At 48.0% G+C, this 21,970-nt stretch overlaps 1 protein-coding gene across 1 annotated transcript in view; it reads left to right on the forward strand.

Annotated features, from left to right (window-relative positions):
• The window catches only part of LOC146783165 (transmembrane protein 132C-like), a 1,355,452-nt gene that overhangs the window by 1,130,270 nt on the left and 203,212 nt on the right, over positions 1 to 21,970 (forward strand). The window contains exon 6 of the mRNA XM_085636355.1: positions 9,357 to 9,562. Coding sequence (XP_085492481.1) covers positions 9,357 to 9,562 — 206 coding nt within the window. The remainder of the gene's footprint in view (positions 1 to 9,356; positions 9,563 to 21,970) is intronic.

Raw genomic sequence — 21,970 nt, forward strand, 5'->3', positions numbered from 1 at the left:
CCATCCCGCCAGTCTTCAATCAAGTGCGTCACACAAAACCATCCTGAATACACATGGAGTGGAGTCCTACACCAGCGCCAACTTAGACAGCAAGAAGACTCAGAGGTTGTCTGCTAACCTGGTCTGCACCCGAAATGTGGCAGCGAGAGCATGTCCTCACCAAGATCCATACACCCTTGAGGTTTGTGCGAGAGACTGGCTACTGGCTCCTCGGTGGTTTGCAGCTGCCCCCAGCCGGCACACACGCAGCCCCATCGCAGCCTACCTGCAGTCCCGTGGCAAGCCCAACAAAGGGCCTCCCCAGGCGGGAGAGCTGAAAGAGTCATTGCCCCACGACAGGTCACCGGACACAGCAAGACGGCCTAAGAGAGACTTCAGGCGATCCAGAAGTGTCCAGCAAACTTTCACCATGAACTCCCACCATGATCTTGACGCACCCAGTTAAAGAACTATTGTTACACACCACATACCAGGTTAGCAGACGGAAGCTACGTGGGACCAAAGGACATGCGTACACCGGCACGTTCCTAGTGCGCAGACGACATCTTCAAGCAAGAGTTTGTGTCCTGAACCAATCAGGTTAAATGATGAATACCTGCTGAGTGTCCTGCCACCGCCAAAGTCACCAGCCTGTGCCTGCCGTCTTCCTGATGCCGGACCCGAGAAACTGAGGGACCCTGTGGTGTATATTTCATTACTGTTGATCCCAACAGGTTGAATTACAGAACTTTTGTTTTATTAAAATTTGGGAGGAATGTTGTGTCCTGCGAGACAGGTTCTCACGTTCTAGTGTCTCGACAGGCACAGAGTTAGTAGCCACTCCCCTATGGGAGTGGGCACACTTGCACCCCACACGCATCCCTCACAGGCGTCACAAGTGACGTGAGCCTGCTAATAAAAGGGTCCGGGTGCACGTGCTCGTGTTCAATTTAATAGTGATAGCCACGGTGTCTGTGTCGGTCATTGATTAGCATGTGGGCCTAGGGCCCACATCACAACACATGATGGTACATGATGGTACATAATGCTCTGTGAGCGCCGAGCGTGGAGCGCTCCCCACACCCTCCAGCCCGGCCCGACTCCCACCCCATGGACTCTACCAGCCCTCAGGCCCACAGGAGGACGGGATGCATCCGTCTCCAAGGGGCGGGGCCTCATTAATATTACTTAGTGTACTCATTACGGATGACGGCCTCGCTTCCCGAGGCAGGGATAACGAAGGGTGCAGCAGGTCTCCGCGCGCTGGTCCTTAATTCCTCGTGACACGTCGCTTCATTCAGCCTCGCCACGGCGCGCGCAGCGGCCACTTAGGGCCTGATGGATGCGGCCCTCGATTCCCCCAGACATTTATGACACCTTGAGGAATAGACATGACAGTGGCTTCGTCGGATGGAGCTCTGAGAACCCTCCATCCTTTGGGGTGATTTACGTACCCCCATGATGGGATGGCCCGTCCCCCCACCGCTCGCTCTGCTAATAAATGGGGGAGGCGGTGGGCTGTAAATGACACCATTGATTAAAGCGCCGATTAGCAGCATAGCTCCCACCCTGACGATGCTAATACTGGTTTATGTGTCTGTCTGTTATTTACATGTTAATTACCAACCTACCGCGGGACTTCAGACCGCATCAGGGCCGACGCAAGGTGCCCTCGGCGCCCGATGACGCTCATGGCGGAGAGAAGGGAGCCCCGCTTGCTGTGCGCAGCGCGAGCAGTGACCCCCCCCCCCCCCCCCCCGCCCGCCTTCACAACAACAGCCCTTTCATGACAGCTCCGTGCTGGGGGTGCCAAGAAGCCTCCTCAAAGGGTGGTAATGAGGGGCCGTCTGCACCTCCTTGGCAGGAAAGTGCATTTTTCTGCTCATTATGCGGTGAATCCCATCCAATATCTGGCGTTCTGCTCCTCATTGCACAACAAAGACAGCCTCGTGAGCGGCTCTGTGGACCCCCCCATGTGCTAATGATGGTGGCAGATATAGCGCTGAGACCTCACCCCCAGCCCCCTTTGATTCCGTGTCCCTTCGTCACCAGTCTGTGGTGGCCCCCTCCATAGCGTGCGACTGTAGTTGTGGGATCCCACCTTCCGTCTAAGGCCCGCACTGATTTGTGTTTCCCTGGAGTTTTCTCCTCTGAACACTGTTCAAGGGGCAGCGGCGGTCCCGTGTCTGCCCACAAGCCCAGCACTTTAAGGACAGGTCTCCATGGCTGCTCTGGGCCAGACGTGCAAGAAAGAACCCATCGAGTGCATTAATCTAAGGATTACTTACCCCTTGCTATGTGGTTTTTGAGATCTTTTGCACTTTAGTAATGCGACATCAAATGCTATCCTCGTCGCCAATGTGGTAGATGAAGATGCAGGGTCGCCAGGAGTACAGATGATAACAGGATGCTTTCTTCTTTAGGCTAAGAGTCATAGATTACAGGTAGAAGATGGTATGAAGGAAGCCCCACCGGTAGCACCGTCCGTGCCGCTCAGCCTACTCACTCCGGCTGACATTCAATCCAACCAGGAACGCATCAACATTCTAGTCTCTCACATTCACACTGGTTGAGCAGCAGGGGACATGTAACTAAGGAGACAATGCTTGGCTTTGACATGGATACACTACATAGGGGCCATCGTAATGCCATGGAGGGGGTGGGGCCCATCATAATATCATGAACTGAACATCGCAATGCAGTGGAGGGGCCATCATAATGCCAAGGATAGAACATCATAATGCCATAGAGTGACCACACAGTGATGATCATAATGCCATGGAGCGTCCATCACAGTGCAATCGAGAGCCCATCATAATGCCGTGAACAGACCATCATAACGACATGAATACACCATCTTAATGTCATTGAGGGAGCATCGTAAAGCCACAGAAGAATGATCATTTATTTGTCTAAAGATAGGTTTTAGCATCCACACAGTGAAAACCAGTCATGAAAAATGAACGGGTTGGCCCCCAAACGCATCTTTAGTTATTGGGCTCGAAGGTGGCGTTGTGTTTTGAGTTAGGAGAAGACATGGCCTTTGTTCCTTCGATGTGTAAATTTCAAGGAGAAAGTGCAGAGGATAGATGAATGACAAAAGAAATACTAAAATGACAATGGCATCCGAACTCCTAGCTTGAATACAAACACTGGCATGAGAAGTGAGCCAGTGATACTTATAAAAAGGTCCTTAAAATCATACATCCAAGTGAGGGCACTTGTAAAAGAAGTATGTCCAGCAAGTCAAACTCCAGCTGTAGTAAATGAGGCACTGGGGTGGGCAAGGGCGACAGCTCACATCAACTGAAAGAAGAGGAAGGCCAAGGAATGAACAATCGCGAAGTGGAACGAGGGGATAGAACAGATCGTTGAGCACAGAATGAGCATGTGAAAGATGAGATCTACTAGATACCAACCAGGATGATGCTCAAACAGAAACTACACATCTCAGCCCCACAGGAAAACAAAAAAAGCGTAAAATTGTATTGAATCATATTCAATAATCAAGTCTTTACATCTCTCAGGTTAGCAAACAGTCCAGACAGGTCAACAACCGACACCAGCAGAAGAAGCGCACGTGGAACAGGTGTTACTCAGTATCACAGACGTGTGAGGTTGTGCGACGTTGTTCATGGAGTAACAAGCTCAAGACCGAGAACAGTTAACAAGGGCACCTGCAAAATCATGCTCTGTCCTTTCCTGAGAACTGAGTTCTGCAGAACCACCCATAACCTCGTCCAGCCTACACAGTCCCCACTAAGAGCCATCACTCAACAGTGTCGAAGATTTGACCATCTGCGCAACTTGAGACTTTAGACTCTTTCTTCTTTATCAATTAGGTTTTTGGACCTACTGGTATTTTTATGTCTCTTTACTGGGTTAAGTTTGTCTTTATTTTGCTTGTTTTTTACAGTTGCCCTAGCTTATATGCAGATGTAGGCGTGCCTCTGAAAGCTCGAGCCAGGTCCGAACCTGAAGTCTGGCTCTGACTCAGCTCGAGATCCTGCTGAACCCTCGAGCTCATAAAAAGCAGAGCTTCCTTGTGACCTCTGCCTGCCACCTGCTCTTACCCTAGACCTGGTGTTACGGTCAAAGTTGCTGACTTTGGAACTGGAGATCCAGGTTCGGGTCTCGCATCGGCTCAACATCCTGTGACTCTGGGCAAATTGATGAATGCCCCAGTGCCCGCAGAACATGAATGTGACCTTGTGTAATGCTTCTGGTCTTTAGGTAAAGCACTCCGAAAGCTTTGGGTCCAGTTTGCCCTATATTTAAACGGCACAAAAATCTACACAAGCAGGTCAAAACAAAGCATTATAATATCACATAAGGCAACTGCTGTTTTCTGTTCTCCGAAAGGATATACAGATTATCGAAATGAATTCAACTAAAGGGGTGGGGATAGGAAGAACCCGACAAAATGGTTTGTCGTAATACATAACCACTCTGGGTATTAGAATATTCAAAGATATTGGAGATGACGCCTCACTCACTAATAGTGACATGCTTCATCATTGGCGTACTACCTGGGCGGACTCAACCAAAGATGTTATGGGAGTTCTTATATAAAGTATTGACTGGTTATGCAGGGAACCAGATGGGTGATATTAAAAATACCTACAGGTATACCCAAACTCAATTTTTATTCCTAGGGCACCTGGGGTATAAGATAAAATCGTGAAATTCAGTGGGTTTTAAAAATTTTTAATTTATTTAAATATACCCTCTATAAGATACCAACATGTTTCGGCCCTCAACGTGAGCCCTTCCGGGTCTGGGGCATTCTTCAGGGCTAAAATGTCTACTCCAAAGTGTCCTTGCTTTCTGTTAAGCAATAAGTTAATGCAGAACAAATGAGGCCTATTGCACTCACCTATATTTCTTACTGATCCAGTAGTTTTTCTACTGAATGGTGCTAACTTGCACCATATGGGTCAGTGGCGGGCAGTGCGTGTAACATAGGCATACAGGCGGTGACCGATCTTTGACGAATGTGTGACTACAAGACGGCACCATAGTTCACTGTTGCCAGGGTGGGGGCGGGGGCAAAAATGGTTCTAAGTTCATGTTTAAAAACAATCAGTTTAATAAGTACTTCTCATTACAGTGCTATGAAGTCTCAAAGCTTCCACGTTTTAAAGAAATACAATTTCAAGAGACTTTATCATGTATTATGTGTTGTTTGTTGTATGATTTATATAGCAAAATTTTCAGGGCTCAGCCCGTGAAAGGGCTCTAAGAGCCGAGCCAGACCCTTGCCCCGTTAATTTGTTGGCTCGACCACCTCAACTTATTTGTCAATGTCCTACAAAAGAAGCAATTTTCAAAGTACCAGTGAGCCCTTTCAGATTCAACCTCATGCAATGCTTTCTCGTGACCCCAGTAGTGACGTAATGACGTAAAGCCTGTGTTGTAATCTGGGGGTACATTGCCAGGACTAGGTCACAGTTACAACATGTTTCAAACATCTAACCCCAACTTCAGACTTAACCAGACTCGCTCCATATTCGCTCTTTCCATCAATCCATTCATATTGGGGTCATACCATGTGGTGCGTTTATGGTCGATGGCCAAATTAGCAACAAAATCAGTCAACTTCTGGGAAGTAAATTGCACTCCATTATCTCACTTTTGTAATTGGCAATTCCCTGTCTTTGGAAACTCTTCTTTAAAAATTCTAAGACCGAATCTGTGTTTGGATGACATAAATCTTTAAGTTCAGACATTTTGAAAAATAGTCAATTAGAAAAATTGCACGTCCTTTTCAATTAGTCCAGTCCTTATAGGGACCCAATAAATCCATTTCACTCTCCATCCTAACGGCACTGGGATAGTGCCATGCACAAGTACTCGTAGGGCAATCTTGAAAGTAGTTTCCAAATTGGCTCACTGTTTACACTTTTGACCAAAAGAAGGAATGTCATCATAATATGTTTTTTTTAACCAGTCTCATCAGTATAACCACTATGAGCCAAAGCAATAATTAATTTGTTCCCAAATGAAAACGACATTTCCTCTCTGACCTTGTACCTAATTTGCAGATCAGAGCCCAAAGCCTTCTCCCTGGGCCAGTCATTAATCATACATTCTTTGACCTTTATCAAGGTAGTATCCTGTTGAAGTACCACTAACCACATCTTTTCACTGATAAATGGACTGACATCTTCAACAGCTACACCTCTCTCCAGAGCCGTTCAACCTCTTCATCACTAATTTGTTCATAACGTCTGGGCAAAAATCTTCCTTAACATTAAGGGCAGCAGGAATGCATGTACAGTACTCTTAAAATCTAGAAAGCATTCTAACTACACTTCCCTGGGTGTATTTTGCAGAGTTTTGCTACGCAGAACTCCGCGAAGTTACAAAAAATCTCGGCGAACTTCCGCGAGTGGCGGAGTGCAGTGCGAACTGCAGTTTTGTGCCGGTATTCCTGCCGCTCAGGTAGAAATTCTACCTGAGCGGCAGCTTGTGCTCACAAACGTACTGTTCGCAACCGCGAACTTACTGTTCATGAGCGGGGAAAAAACTCAGCTGCACATCGCACAGCGGAGTTTTCTGCACTCTGCGAGCTTCACGGAGTGCGGAGTGCAGAAAACTCCGTGAACAGAGCGAAGTTCACCGCTCAGGCCTAGATGAAACCTTCACTGTGCCATTGCTGTTGAGCAAGAACCTCAGTGTTTGTGAAAAACATGTGCCCCAAATATACGTCTTAAAATGTTCAACAATCCAGGCACAAATCAGTACTTCAGTTTCCATCGCTGAATACCTTGACTCTGCTTGCTTCACAGCTCTGGAAGCAAATGCTACTCTAACCCCTATGTTTGCCTTAATTTGACTGACTACAGCTCCTAACCCCTCTTCTCTAACATCCATTGCAGTAATACATTTGACAGATTGTGAATAAGGTCTCAGAAGGACATATTTTACAGTTACCTACATATGTTTCTCAAAAGCATCATTGTTTCTTTGTCTTCATAAAAACTTTGCACCTTTAATCAAGATGTTGTTAATGGAGAAACATGGAAAAGTCATTCACAAATCTTTGACAGAATTCACAAAGACCTAGGTAAGATCTGAGGTGATCTTATTTGACCGTTTTACACATTTATTTGATACTCGTAATCAAAATGTTGTGGGGTAAAATCCGCCCTGCAAGGAATTTTGTGGCCCAAATACTCTGCCTCATTAGCCAAAATGTTGTAGTTATGGAGTTGGAGAAGTATACATTTATCCCAAAGAATTTTTTTGGGTGCCCCTGAAGCCACGCTCAATGTCCTGCAGCGAACACAAAATGCCGCTGCAAGGATACTCACTGGCACCCCCGTAGAGTTTCAGCCAAACCTGCCCTTAAGACACTGCACTGGTTGCCGATACGCGAAAGGGTCAAATTCAAGTCCCTTTGTACCACCCATAGAGCTATGCAAAACCAAGGACCCCAATGCTGAAATCTATGCTCTACCCATACACCCCGAACAGACCCTTACGGTCAGCGCAAGGCAACCTGGCCAAGGTCCACCGAACTAAAAGAGCTCGTACTGGTGGACGCCGTTTCTTGGTGGTCGCCGCAACCCTCTGGAACTCTCTCCCAATCCAACTCCGGTCTGAACCTAATCATATGAAATTTCGAAAGCTTCTCAAAACTCACCTTTTCCCACAATAACCTTTTCTCTTCCCCCTTAGCCTCTACCCTCAGTTGTTGGTCTACAATCACAGCGCTGGGACGCTTCCGGGCAGCCATGCGCTATACAAATCCCAAATTCATTCATTCATTCAGAATGGCAACACACTGTACAATATTTGATTGTTTCTCAATAGAATTAGCAAAGATCGCAACATTTCATCTTGGATTGCCACCACTACTTTGATACTCCAAGTAGAATGTGTATCAGTTTTTGGAACACTGAAGGGGCTGAAGCTCAACTAACTGGCATCCTCGTAAACCCAGGGCATGTCCCGCGACTTTACAGTAATTCAAATGTAATGATATGCCAGTTTAATGTCTAAAGTTCAGCAAACATTGGTTCCATCTACTTTTCTATCAGGTCATAAATAGGGGGTAACGGGTGGCAATCCACCAGAATCGTCTTAACTGGTCTTAAGTCCACATGTAACCTCAAAGTTCCCACTTTCTTCTTAAACAGAACTACAGGGGAAACCCATTCAGAAGCACGCAAAGATTCAATCAGCTCAGTAGATTATATCTCCTATAACATGATAGACAGCTTCCCGCCCTCCACTCAGGGATACACCTGTGAGTGTCATAGGGACAGTGTCTTGTTTGAGTATAATGTTGTGTGTAAATACAATGACATTCCCCAGTTCCTTGTGAAATAGAGTTTTACATTTGTCCTACAATATTTCTGGAACCTCCTCTTCTCCCGTCATGCAATAACCCTTAGTTCAACATCCTCAACAAATAAACACTGGAACTTTGGCACTGGGATTAGGGGAAATAAGAATTGAGCCCTGATGACATCATGCCAAGATTGTTGACCATCAACGGCAACATACACTTTGCCTGATATATGTCTAATTTGAAAAGCACTTGCGGCGCTCAAGTGCCCAACATATTTGTCTTCTTGTTATAACCACATTCCTTAACATCAATTCCGGAACAACTGTAAAGGTGAACCTGCATCTGCCATTGCCACAACCTCCTTCCCGCCAATGTGGGTAGTACAATTTAGTGGCTTGAAATATTCTTAATCCATTCCCAAAATATTGATGTCTGCTGGACTCGATTGTACTGAATCAATCTTATCATCTAATTCTAAATTGTCATTTGAATCTTCAACTACATTCTTATTCTGTAAGATTCACTGATACACCGGAGTCTCTGTTTTCTTGTAAAGTCTTCATAACACCCTCTAAAACCATCCGGCTCTTTGGAGCATCCTTGTCATCGATGTCTTGTTCAAAGGCATGGTTGCCACAACACCTGGCTGCATGCACTTCATGGAAATGATCCACTTACCCACACTTAAAGCACTCTTTTCCCACAAAATCTAAATTAGACTTTATGATTTCTAGAACCCCAACGTGTGGATCATAAGATTGCTGATTCTTGTCTCTAGCTTTGTCCATTTTGTTCTTGTCTGGTGGCTAGTCCTTTCCAGATGTGGTTGCCACTTCATTGATGGTTGAATCCACATTGGCTTCAAATGAAGTAATCGAATGTTGAACACATCTGGAGATGTCAGGGATCTCTAAAAGGAAGGACATCTTTCTGTTTGCCACACCTGATAATGACTTGAAGTCTTGCTTCCCCTTACCCAGAACCCTCTCATCACTCACCTGTTTATCTTTTCAGATTTCACACTTGCTGTGCATAGAGGGATTGTTTAATATTGGTTGTTCTTGTTCGTGTTTTGCAGGTTTCTGACAGATGTGACTATGTGTTTGTGAATGGCAAAGAAATGAAAGGCAAGGTGGACGCCATGGTGAACTTCACGTACCAGTACCTGAACGCCCCGCTGCACATCACCGTCTGGGCCCCGCGGCTGCCCCTACAGATCGAGATCTCTGACACCGAGCTCAGTCAGATCAAGGGGTGGAGGGTCCCCATTGTTGCCAACAGGAGGTAAGGTTCCACGCCATGAGCATGGCACTGGGGAGTTGGGTGGCTGGTTGGCTTGGCACAGTGGCTGTCCATGTGGATTGAGATCTCTGACACAGAGCTCAGTCAGATCAAGGGGTGGAGGGTCCCCATTGTTGCCAACAGGAGGTAAGGTTCCAAGTTGGGTGGCTGGTTGGCATGGCCCAGTGACTTCCATGCGGATCGAGATCTCTGACACCGAGCTCAGTCAGATGAAGGGGTGGAGGGTCCCCATTGTTGCCAACAGGAGGTAAGGTTCCACGCAACGAGCATCACACTGGAGTTGGGTGGCTGGTTGGCATGGCCCAGTGACTTCCATGCGGAGCGAGATCTCTGACACCGAGCTCAGTCAGATCAAGGGGTGGAGGGTCCCCATTGTTGCCAACAGGAGGTAAGGTTCCACGCAATGAGCATGACACTGGAGTTGGGTGGCTGGTTGGCATGGCCCAGTGACTTCCATGCGGATCGAGATCTCTGACGCCGAGCTCAGTCAGATGAAGGGGTGGAGGGTCCCCATTGTTGCCAACAGGAGGTAAGGTTCCACGCAACGAGCATCACACTGGAGTTGGGTGGCTGGTTGGCATGGCCCAGTGACTTCCATGCGGAGCGAGATCTCTGACACCGAGCTCAGTCAGATCAAGGGGTGGAGGGTCCCCATTGTTGCCAACAGGAGGTAAGGTTCCACGCAATGAGCATGACACTGGAGTTGGTTGGATGGTTGGCATGGCCCAGTGACTTCCATGCGGATCGAGATCTCTGACGCCGAGCTCAGTCAGATGAATGTGTGGAGGGCCCCAGTTGTGGTTAACAGGAGCTAGGGTCCGGTGCAGGGGGGGCACTGCACTGGGGAGTTGGTTGGATGGTTGACGTAGAAGTGTGGCTGTCTCTGCAGATTCATTTCTTTGATACTGAGCCCAGTCAGATGAAGGGGTAGAGGGTCCCAGTTTTGGTTAACAGGAGCTAAGGACCACGTTGTCAGCACAACTTTGGAAGTTAGTGACTGTTCCACTACGGCCAGAGGTACCACTTGGAGGATCAGTTCGTAAAAAGTCCAGTCTTGGGACGTTTTCAAAAGCACAATTCATTGGTAGATCTTGGTAACCTATTAGGATGTAGTGGATGCCAAGCTGGTGTAGGATGGGAGAACTACGTGTGTGAAGGGCTCTATGTGCAGTGCATGGAGCTTTGAATTCAATTCTTTGGGTAACTGGTAGCCAATGAAGATCCAGCGAGCCTTGTCTGGCTGACTCACATCTTGGGATCCCTAACAGCGTGCGTGCAGCAGCATTCTGCACAACTCGTTGAGTTGTCGAATGACTACCTTGGGAGCGCCTAGGTAGAGTGAGTTGCATAGTCCAGGCGGGAAATAATCAATGCCTGGACTACCAGCCTTCTGGCGGGCCGGACCTTGTGCAGCAGACACATGGTTCTGAAGCAGCTGCCTGATGGTTTAGCAGCCTGGGTTTCCATTGAAAAGTTTCCATCCAGCCAAACCCCTAGACTTTTTATAACCATATTGGGGCAGGCGGGGGGGGGGGGGGGGACAAGACATACCGCCCAACTCTGTGCCCGTTGAGAAGGATTACTCCTGACGATCATGAGTTCAGTTTTATCTCCGGTCAACTTAAGGCAGGATTTATTCTGACGTGACTACCAGCTCCAGACACGGTCGCTTTTGGTAAAAAACAAGAAGAAGTATTTGTTCAGATCAGACTCGAGCCAGAAACTATTTCCTGCCCCCCCCAACTCCACAGATTGCTCCCCTGAGAAACTGGCCATAGGATGCTAGAATAGGGAGCACTGAGCAGGGGCAGGCCGCCACAGCTCAAGAATGTGTACGACTTTGTGCAGATCCTCCGTGTAGCACCTCTGTAGCCATGTAGGACCTTCAGGACTGTGTAGAACCTGCGAATAGGACCTATGTGTAGAACCTCTCTGTCAGCCTTCTATGTAGGCCCCCCCCTGGTACAGTGGGGGGCCTCTGTGTAAGAACATTGTGACTGCGTAGGACCTTTCTGTAAGACCTTTGTGACTGCGTATGGCCTCTGTGTACTGCCCTCTGTGACTGAGTATGGTCTCTGTTTGCAGCCCCCTGTGAATGAGTAGGACCTCTGTGTACAGCCCTGTGTGACTGGATATGACCTCTGTGTACAGCCCTGTGTGACTGAGTATGGCCTCTGTGTACAGCCCTCTGTGACTGAGCATGATCTCTGTGTACAGCCCTGTGTGACTGAGTATGGCCTCTGTGTACAGCCCTCTGTGACTGAGCATGACCTCTGTGTACAGCCGTGTGTGACTGCGTATGGCCTCTGTGTACAGCCCTGTGTGACTGAGTATGGCCTCTGTGTACAGCCCTCTGTGACTGAGCATGACCTCTGTGTACAGCCCTATGTGACTGAGTATGGCCTCTGTGTACAGCCCTCTGTGACTGAGCATGACCTCTGTGTACAGCCGTGTGTGACTGAGTATGGCCTCTGTGTACAGCCCTGTGTGACTGAGGAGGACCTCTGTGTACAGCCCTCTGTGACTGAGTATGGCCTCTGTGTACAGCCCTCAGTGACTGAGTATGGCCTCTGTGTACAGCCCTCTGTGACTGAGTATGACCTCTGTGTACAGCCCTCTGTGACTGAGCATGACCTCTGTGTACAGCCCTCTGTGACTGAGTATGGCCTCTGTGTACAGCCCCCTGTGACTGAGTATGGCCTCTGTGTACAGCCCTGTGTGGCTGAGTATGGCCTCTGTGTGCAGCCCCCAGTGAATGAGTAGGAACTCTGTGTGCAGCCCCCTGTGACTGAGTAGGACCCCTGTGTACAGCCCTCTGTGACTGAGTATGGCCTCTGTGTACTGCCCTCTGTGACTGAGTAGGAGCTCTGTGTACAGCCCTCAGTGACTGAGTAGGAGCTCTGTGTACAGCCCCCTGTGAAGGAGTCAGACCTCTGTGTGCAGCCCTCTGTGACTGAGTATGGCCTCTGTGTACAGCCCCCTGTGACTGAGTATGGCCTCTGTGTACAGCCCTGTGTGGCTGAGTATGGCCTCTGTGTGCAGCCCCCAGTGAATGAGTAGGAACTCTGTGTGCAGCCCCCTGTGACTGAGTAGGACCCCTGTGTACAGCCCTCTGTGACTGAGTATGGCCTCTGTGTACTGCCCTCTGTGACTGAGTAGGAGCTCTGTGTACAGCCCTCAGTGACTGAGTAGGAGCTCTGTGTACAGCCCCCTGTGAAGGAGTCAGACCTCTGTGTACAGCCCTCTGTGACTGAATAGGACCTCTGTGCACAGCCCTGTTATGTTATGTTATGTTAATCTCACTTGTAGAGCGCACGGTTACCCTGGCGTGTCCTGGCGCTAAGCACTGGTTTTTAGGGAACAAAGCGGAGTGTACTACTGGAGCTAAAAGCCATGTCTTCAGCCCCTTTCTAAAGGATAAGAGATCCGGGGCATTCCTGAGCTGAAAAGGCAGCTCATTCCATGCCCTAGAGGCACAATTGATGCAGCTCCTGCCTCCCCCGTTGACTCTTTTAAATGGGGGGACTTGAACTTGTTTAGCTCCCGTGGAGCGTTACATTCTTCCAGGTACATACCATTGGAATTTACGCCTAAGGAAGTCAGGTCCTGCTTGATTAATAGCTTAAAAGACTGTGCACAATGCCTCAAAGCGTACCCTTTGCTTCACCGGGAGCCAGTGAAGTTGCCTCAGCTCCTCTTTTACGGAGACAAATTTAGGAGTTCCTGACAGCAATCTGGCCGCCGCGTTTCGGGCTAGTTGGAGCCGATTGATGTGTTGCTTTTGAGTATTAAGATACAAACTACTGCAGTAGTCCAGGTGCGACATTATGAGGGCCGCTACCACTGTCTTGAGGCTGCTTTCGGACAGGAAGAACTTCATTTTTATTATAATTCTTAAGGCCAGAAAGCAAGCAGAGATCACCATGTTTATTTGGTCACCCATAGTAAGCTTGTCGTCAACCAGTACCCCAAGGATTTTTTGCTTTCCTAGTGGGTATGAGGCAAGCACCAAGATCTTCCGGCCACCATTCGGGTGTCCACACCCGTGGATTGTTTCCAAATTTTATGACCTCGGTCTTGCTGGAATTTAACTTCAGGCAGTTGGAAGACATCCAGCCCAAAATGGCACCCATACAGTCATGGAAGCGTGCCCCCATTTCCTTTTCTGCCCCCTCGGTCAATGACAACACTATTAGAGTGTCGTCAGCATAGGAGGTGAGTTGGAAGCCAAATGATCTAATGACTCCAGCCAGGGGTGCCACATAAATATTGAAAAGCGTACGGCTCAGTGACGAGCCCTGTGGCACCCCACATGGAAGGTAGAATGGTTTAGACATATTGCCATCCAGATCCACAGTTTGTGATCTGTCGGAGAGAAATGATTGCATGAGTTTCCATGCTCTACCTTCTACTCCTGTATCAGACAACCGGTCCATCAACACTTCATGATGGACCGTGTCGAAGGCCGCGGAGAGATTCAACAAGATCAGAATAGCATTGCCTCCTTTGTCCAGGGCCTCTCTAATTTCCTCCGTAGATTTAAGTAGAGCCGACTCCGTGCTGTGATCTGCTCTAAACCCATATTGAGATGGGTCAAGAGAGTTGTTGGACAGAAGGAATGTTCTGTTTTGGGTGTTCATGGCCTTTTCCAAAATTTTTGCTGGGAATGGGAGCCGGGAGATTGGCCTGTAGTTGTTCGGATCTTTAGGATCCAAGGTCGTTTTTTTTAACAACGGAAGAACCGAGGCCTTCTTCCATATTTTGGGAAGTGTGCTGGATCTAAATATAGCCTTCAGCAAGGGTGTAAGTGCAATTCCGATAACTTCTGGAATTTGCTTGATAATCCGCGCTGGGCAGGGATCGTTGGGGGCTCCAGAGCGGATAGAATTCAGAAATTTGATCGTATCTGATAACCCAAGTGGTTTGAATTGGTCTAACACCGGTGGGAGGCAAGAACTGTCCAACCCATCCGTGTACGGGAATACATGTGCCTTTTTATCAGCTTGAGTAAATGAAGTAAATATGATATCTACTTTTTGCTTGAAAAATTCAGCTAGGTTATCACAAAGTTAAGGATTACTCTGACTTTTTGGGACGTTCGGGGTGGCAAGAATTTTGATAGTTTTGAAAATTCCTTGGACTGAGTAGGACCCCTGTGTACAGCCCTCAGTGACTGAGTATGGCCTCTGTGTGCAGCCCTCTGTGACTGAGTGTGGCCTCTGTGTGCAGCCCTCTGTGACTGAGTATGGCCTCTGTGTACAGCCCTCTGTGACTGAGTATGGCCTTCGTGTACAGCCCTCTGTGACTGAGCATGACCTCTGTGTACAGCCCTCAGTGACTGAGTATGGCCTCTGTGTGCAGCCCTCTGTGAGTGAGTGTGGCCTCTGTGTGCAGCCCTCTGTGACTGAGTATGGCCTCCGTGTACAGCCCTCTGTGACTGAGTAGGACCTCCGTGTACAGCCCTCTGTGACTGAGTATGGCCTCTGTGTGCAGCCCTCATTGACTGAGTATGGCCTGTGTGTACAGCCCTCTGTGACTGAGTAGGACCTCCGTGTACAGCCCTCAGTGACTGAGTATGGCCTCTGTGTGCAGCCCTCTATGACTGAGTATGGCCTCTGTGTACAGCCCTCTGTGACTGAGTATGGCCTCTGTGTACAGCCCTCTGTGACTGAGTATGGCCTTCATGTACAGCCCTCTGTGACTGAGTAGGACCTCCGTGTACAGCCCTCTGTGACTGAGTAGGACCTCCGTGTACAGCCCTCAGTGACTGAGTATGGCCTCTGTGTACGGCCCTCTGTGACTGAGTATGGCCTTCTGTTCTGCTTGGGTTTTCGGATCAGATAGAACCCGCTCATCAGAGCCTCACTAACCCAGCCAGAACGTTACCCCCTCCCTAGAACCTATTTACAATCCTACAACCACATATATCTATCACCTAAGGACAGGGGATTCCTACTATGCATACCAAGATCTCATAAGTGACGGCCTCGCGGTCCCATACGAACCCAGACCTCTCTGCCCATACGACAGTATCACAAGTGGCGGCCTCGCGGTCCCATACGAACCCAGACCTCTCTGCCCATACGACAGTATCAGCACAATCGGCGGCCTCGCGATCCCCTACGAATCCAGACCTCTCTGCCCATACGACAGTATCACAAGTGGCGGCCTCGCGGTCCCATACGAACCCAGACCTCTCTACCCAGACGGCAGTCTCAGCACAATCGGTGGCCTCGCGATCAGCTTGAGTAAATGAAGTAAATATGATATCTACTTTTTGCTTGAAAAATTCAGCTAGGTTATCACAAAGTTAAGGATTACTCTGACTTTTTGGGACGTTCGGGGTGGCAAGAATTTTGATAGTTTTAAAAATTCCTTGGACTGAGTAGGACCCCTGTGTACAGCCCTCAGTGACTGAGTATGGCCTCTGTGTGCAGCCCTCTGTGACTGAGTATGGCCTCTGTGTACAGCCCTCTGTGACTGAGTATGGCCTTCGTGTACAGCCCTCTGTGACTGAGCATGACCTCTGTGTACAGCCCTCAGTGACTGAGTATGGCCTCTGTGTGCAGCCCTCTGTGACTGAGTGTGGCCTCTGTGTGCAGCCCTCTGTGACTGAGTATGGCCTCCGTGTACAGCCCTCTGTGACTGAGTAGGACCTCCGTGTACAGCCCTCTGTGACTGAGTATGGCCTCTGTGTGCAGCCCTCATTGACTGAGTATGGCCTGTGTGTACAGCCCTCTGTGACTGAGTAGGACCTCCGTGTACAGCCCTCAGTGACTGAGTATGGCCTCTGTGTGCAGCCCTCATTGACTGAGTATGGCCTGTGTGTACAGCCCTCTGTGACTGAGTAGGACCTCCGTGTACAGCCCTCAGTGACTGAGTATGGCCTCTGTGTGCAGCCCTCTATGACTGAGTATGGCCTCTGTGTACAGCCCTCTGTGACTGAGTATGGCCTCTGTGTACAGCCCTCTGTGACTGAGTATGGCCTTCATGTACAGCCCTCTGTGACTGAGTAGGACCTCCGTGTACAGCCCTCTGTGACTGAGTAGGACCTCCGTGTACAGCCCTCAGTGACTGAGTATGGCCTCTGTGTACGGCCCTCTGTGACTGAGTATGGCCTTCTGTTCTGCTTGGGTTTTCGGATCAGATAGAACCCGCTCATCAGAGCCTCACTAACCCAGCCAGAACGTTACCCCCTCCCTAGAACCTATTTACAATCCTACAACCACATATATCTATCACCTAAGGACAGGGGATTCCTACTATGCATACCAAGATCTCATAAGTGACGGCCTCGCGGTCCCATACGAACCCAGACCTCTCTGCCCATACGACAGTATCACAAGTGGCGGCCTCGCGGTCCCATACGAACCCAGACCTCTCTGCCCATACGACAGTATCAGCACAATCGGCGGCCTCGCGATCCCCTACGAATCCAGACCTCTCTGCCCATACGACAGTATCACAAGTGGCGGCCTCGCGGTCCCATACGAACCCAGACCTCTCTACCCAGACGGCAGTCTCAGCACAATCGGCGGCCTCGCGATCCCATACGGATCCAGACCTCTCTGCCCATACGACAGTATCACAAGTGGCGGCCTCGCGGTCCCATACGAACCCAGACCTCTCTGCCCATACGACAGTATAACAAATGGCGGCCTCGCGGTCCCATACGAACCCAGACCTCTCTGCCCATACGACAGTATCACAAGTGGCGGCCTCGCGGTCCCATACGAATCCAGACCTCTCTGCCCATACGACAGTATCACAAGTGGCGGCCTCGCGGTCCCATACGAACCCAGACCTCTCTACCCAGACGGCAGTCTCAGCACAGTTGGCGGCCTCGCGATCCCCTACGAATCCAGACCTCTCTACCTAGACGGCAGTCTCATACGACAGTTCATCCTATGATCACCATAACATACAAAAAGGGAATCAGTCTCACTATTCATCAGATCACACAAGGATTGCCAGTTCGAGCATAGCCTGTTCTCAGGTTTGAGGGGCTCCTCTTTCCCTTATTCAGTTACCACTTACCTGATCAGGGTTAACATCTGTTCATGTAGCCGCAGCTGACTAGAAGAATAGGCTACCCTCTTATACAAGAACACACAGCATATGTTGGTTCACTACAAACTGGATACTTTATTACTCATTGCACATACAATCACATAACATTACGATATAACACATAACCTGCAAAGAAAAGTGAAAGATTAAGTTGTACACTCTAATAAGAAAGGGTCGACATCACCTTAGTAGTATGTAGCCTGCACTCAGTGGTCATCTAGGCTCCCTTCTCGTCTGTGCCTCGGCTCGCCTGGAATCACCCTTCTCCTAGTCACTGGGACCTCTTCCTTATCGGCTACTCTCTCCTCTCTGGTTATTCTGTTAACTGTTCTCTCAGTTCTTCTCCGCCCTCAAGATGGCGTCTGTCTTCCCTGGAATAAGTAGTAGCTTTACTGCTAACGGCTAGATGCCGCCTACGGACTGAACATGTAACTGCCTCAGACTTTCACTAATATAGAGGTGCATTTCCTCATGGAAAATTCCGGCCCGTAACCTGCCGCCCACCAAATTCTTGTACCTCCCCGTACCAAGTACACGTTCCCAGCCGGCCGGCCTGATGTAGTGTCTTCGGCATGAAGAAAAATACAATCCTTCGATAAGGGCCGGCCTGAACCGGTTCTCTCCAAGCGAATAACACCTCATAACTAAAACACCACATTTGACCTAGAAGAATCTCAAGCTGCCGGAGCAGAAAGAAAGATGGAGTCTCTCCCGTTTGAGGCCTACCAGGCCTGCATTCAGCACGGCTCTATGAAATACCCTCACTACAGGACAGGTTATCCCTAATACTTACGAATCTATCCCCTAGGCTATATGTGCAAGCCCTGATCTATGGGGAAGAGCACAGAATCATGTCGAAGTGCCTAGTAAATAGGCTCCATCCACTACTCTAACCCTTAGGCTTGAATGGTAAGAGACTGAAGTCACATTCAATCACCTGTTAATACAAGAAGACCGGGAAAATCGAGCAGAACATTTCACCCTTGACTTCAGTCTATTATACATTCATTAAACAGAACTAACATCTGTGGAAGAATAATATGAAACAAGACTAACTGATCTATGTCTAGTACCAGGTGTGCAGAATTGAAGTAGTGAAGGAATACACTGAATAAAGCAACAGATGGAAATCAAAATGGCGATAGTAATCAGAATACCTCCTAATATTTGACGTAACATATGTAAATCAGGTAACCAATTAAAGAGCCAGTCAAACCAGCCCTGGTCTATGTGTTTTCTAACTTCTTCTGTCAAGTCATGTAATTTGTCAATGTGAACCTGAATGGATTTTGTATGATCCGACAAGTTAAAACAACAAAGACCCTCAAAATCAGAACAATCGTGTCCATGTTTAAGCAAAAGATAATCAATAGCCGCTCTATTTTGTAAGATAGCCCTTCGTTCACCCTGGGCGTCTAATAGCATGTCAGACAGGATTGTAGAAGTATGATTGATGGATTTTACCATCCAGCAGGCCATTTTCCCAATAGATTTGGCATTATAAACTGCCAAAGCAGGAACACCAACAATTGAAACAGCCAGGCTAAGGTATTCAGACTTGGAATATAAATGCAAAGATGAGTCACAATCCTCCTGTAACCTCACTGTATCTCGGATCACACGAGAGTTGGCATTCGGATGTGAGGAAAACATTAACAAGCTCAGTCTAGTAATGGCACAAGGGCCTCCAGAAATATTTGCGGGGATATATGGCCAGGAAGTATTACCACATGAGAAAAGCCATCCGGCAGGTAGTAACATCGTGCGATAGTGACTGGGGGTAACTACCATACTCTTGCAAGTCATGTTGTTCTGAACAGAAGTACATGTTTTCGGTGTCCTTTGAAAGCATAAAGTTCGTTCATGAGCGGTGAATGAAGTGGCACCTTTCAATTTTAAACGCATACATTCAGAAATCGCACTAGGATCACAAGTAAGGAAAAAACATAAATCGCCTTGTGTGATATTATAGGTAACTATTTGGGACTGGACAGGCGGTATCGGGTCTGACAGTACAGTACAGAAGGGGCAATACTCATGGGCAGCGAAATCGCCCAGAAGAACATTGGGACGAGCATTTGTTATATTAAAAATATGAGTCAGGGTCTCCAATGAAGCAGGGACAGCAACCAAACAGGTTGCTAATATATCAGTTACCGATCTCATCGGTGTCAAGCAGAAATGAGGGGTCTTCGTCACTTGCTTGGCCAATGTAACCCAAAAGTTTGGCGACGAATCCCACGCAGCGAAGGAACGCGACACTCGGGTTTTCAACTCATCCCGGGTTGATGGGATCCCTCCTCTCTCGTCGCACCAGCCCGAAAACAGTCCGACGCCGACACATCCTGCAGCAACAGTCCAAAGAATGATCTGAAAGAGAATCAAATACAGGCATTATTCATTCTCGTAAATAACATTTGTCAGCCGGGACTGCTTCCCAGCTATCTTTCCCTGGTCTCATAACTAAAATGGTGTTATCTTGACCGGTTGCAATGACCTCTGCTTGTTCAGGGGGATTCTTAGGCGACTGCACCCAAACTCTGGCCCCAGGATTATCTGTAGAGCCAAAACCTTTCTGGCCTCGTACAGTTAGCAACGTTGGGGCAGTGCCTTTTACCATCTCACCACTGAAGACAGGCATTATTAGCAATTGAGCCACTCGGTCAGTTTTATGTATCAGTAAGTCAACCTCACTGCTATTCAGCAGGAGCACCTTAATCTCTCCCTGATAATCACTATCAATGATTCCTCCAAGCACCTGAATGCCTTTTACAGCCAGCCCCGATCTAGGGGCAATTAATCCGAAATTTCCAGGTGGTATCTGAACACCAACACCTGTCTCAATGATGACTCGATCTTTACTTTTTATAATGGTGTCATCCATGGCATGCAAGTCTAAACCTGCCGACCCTGGGGTCGCTCTGCATGGAGCCAAAGCTCCGGGAGTAATCTCCCAGTACATCACAGTCTCTCTGATCTCGTTAGGTTTAGCATCAACATTCGGAGGAAACAAACGCATAAGTGGGGATTCAGCATTTAGAAAAGGACGGTTATTCAAAATCAATAGCGCTTGAGGCAAAAAATCTCGCCAATTCTTATACTTGTCATCTGTTAATTTGCGAAGTTGGTCTTTTAGCAGGCCATTCAACCTCTCCACAAGACCCGAGGCCTGTGGATAATATGGTATATGAAATACCCATTCAATATTGTTTTCCACACAGAATTCCTGTACCAATCTTCCACGAAAATGGGATGCATTATCAGATTGAATTTGGAATGGCACACCATAATACATCATAATCAATTCCAATGTTTTAATAGTATTCAATTGGGTAGCTTGCTTACAGGGAAGGGCCACCAACAGGCCACTGTATGTATCAACAATGGTGCAAACATATTGACAATTCCTACTCATAGGAAGTGGACCAATGTAATCAATCTGCCAAATTTGAGCGGGCAATTTCCCGCGATGTAAATGACCTTTAACAATTTGGGGCACTTTGCGCTGCCTGATATGCTGACAAATGGGACAATGTAGAATAACATTTTTAATTAAATCTAGGGGAATATAAATTCCTCGATCAGCAGCCCACCTGCTAGTGGCTTTCTCTCCAAAGTGTCCTGCTTTCTGGTGGGCCCATTTCGCCAATCCCGTAATATCAGAATCTTGCGTGTCCACCACTGCCTCAGCAATTTTAGATTTCTCATCTGCAATATTATGAAAGAATTTGTCAAGAGAGTCTATCGGGGTATGAGCATCCACATGGAAGATTGTAACAGTACTCTGTGGGAGCATTTCCCAAATCTCCTGCCATAATTCTTTTCCCCACAATTCCTTGGAATAGATTTTCCAACTATGGGAATGCCAAGTCGGTAACCAAACTGCCAGTCCATTGGCAGTAGACCAAGAATCAGTAAAAATATGACATGTGCCAGGTAACTCTTGTTTCAGAACTTGATAAACAGCATAGAGTTCAGCAAATTGACTGCTCTTACCCTCACCAGTTGTACTCAGCAATTTTTGTGTGATCGGATTATCGGACACTGCCTTCCAATGCCGTTTCGTCCCTATGAACCTTGCTGAACCATCCGTAAACCAGACATGGTTTCTGTCCTCTGCAGACAAATCATCAAAAGGTTTACCCCACTTAACAGGAGACTCCTGTACTAAGGGTACGGAACATTCACTCTCAGTTTCAGTTGATGGCGCCCGTGCCACCTGCTCATGCAAAGATGCAACTCCTTTTTGTCCCACACGTGCCCTGTCTTGTATATACCATTTCCATTTAATCACACTCGCCTCTTGAGCGTGTCCAATTC

This window comes from Triturus cristatus, chromosome 11, assembly GCF_964204655.1.
Source record: "Triturus cristatus chromosome 11, aTriCri1.1, whole genome shotgun sequence".
Classification (NCBI taxonomy): domain Eukaryota; kingdom Metazoa; phylum Chordata; class Amphibia; order Caudata; family Salamandridae; genus Triturus; species Triturus cristatus.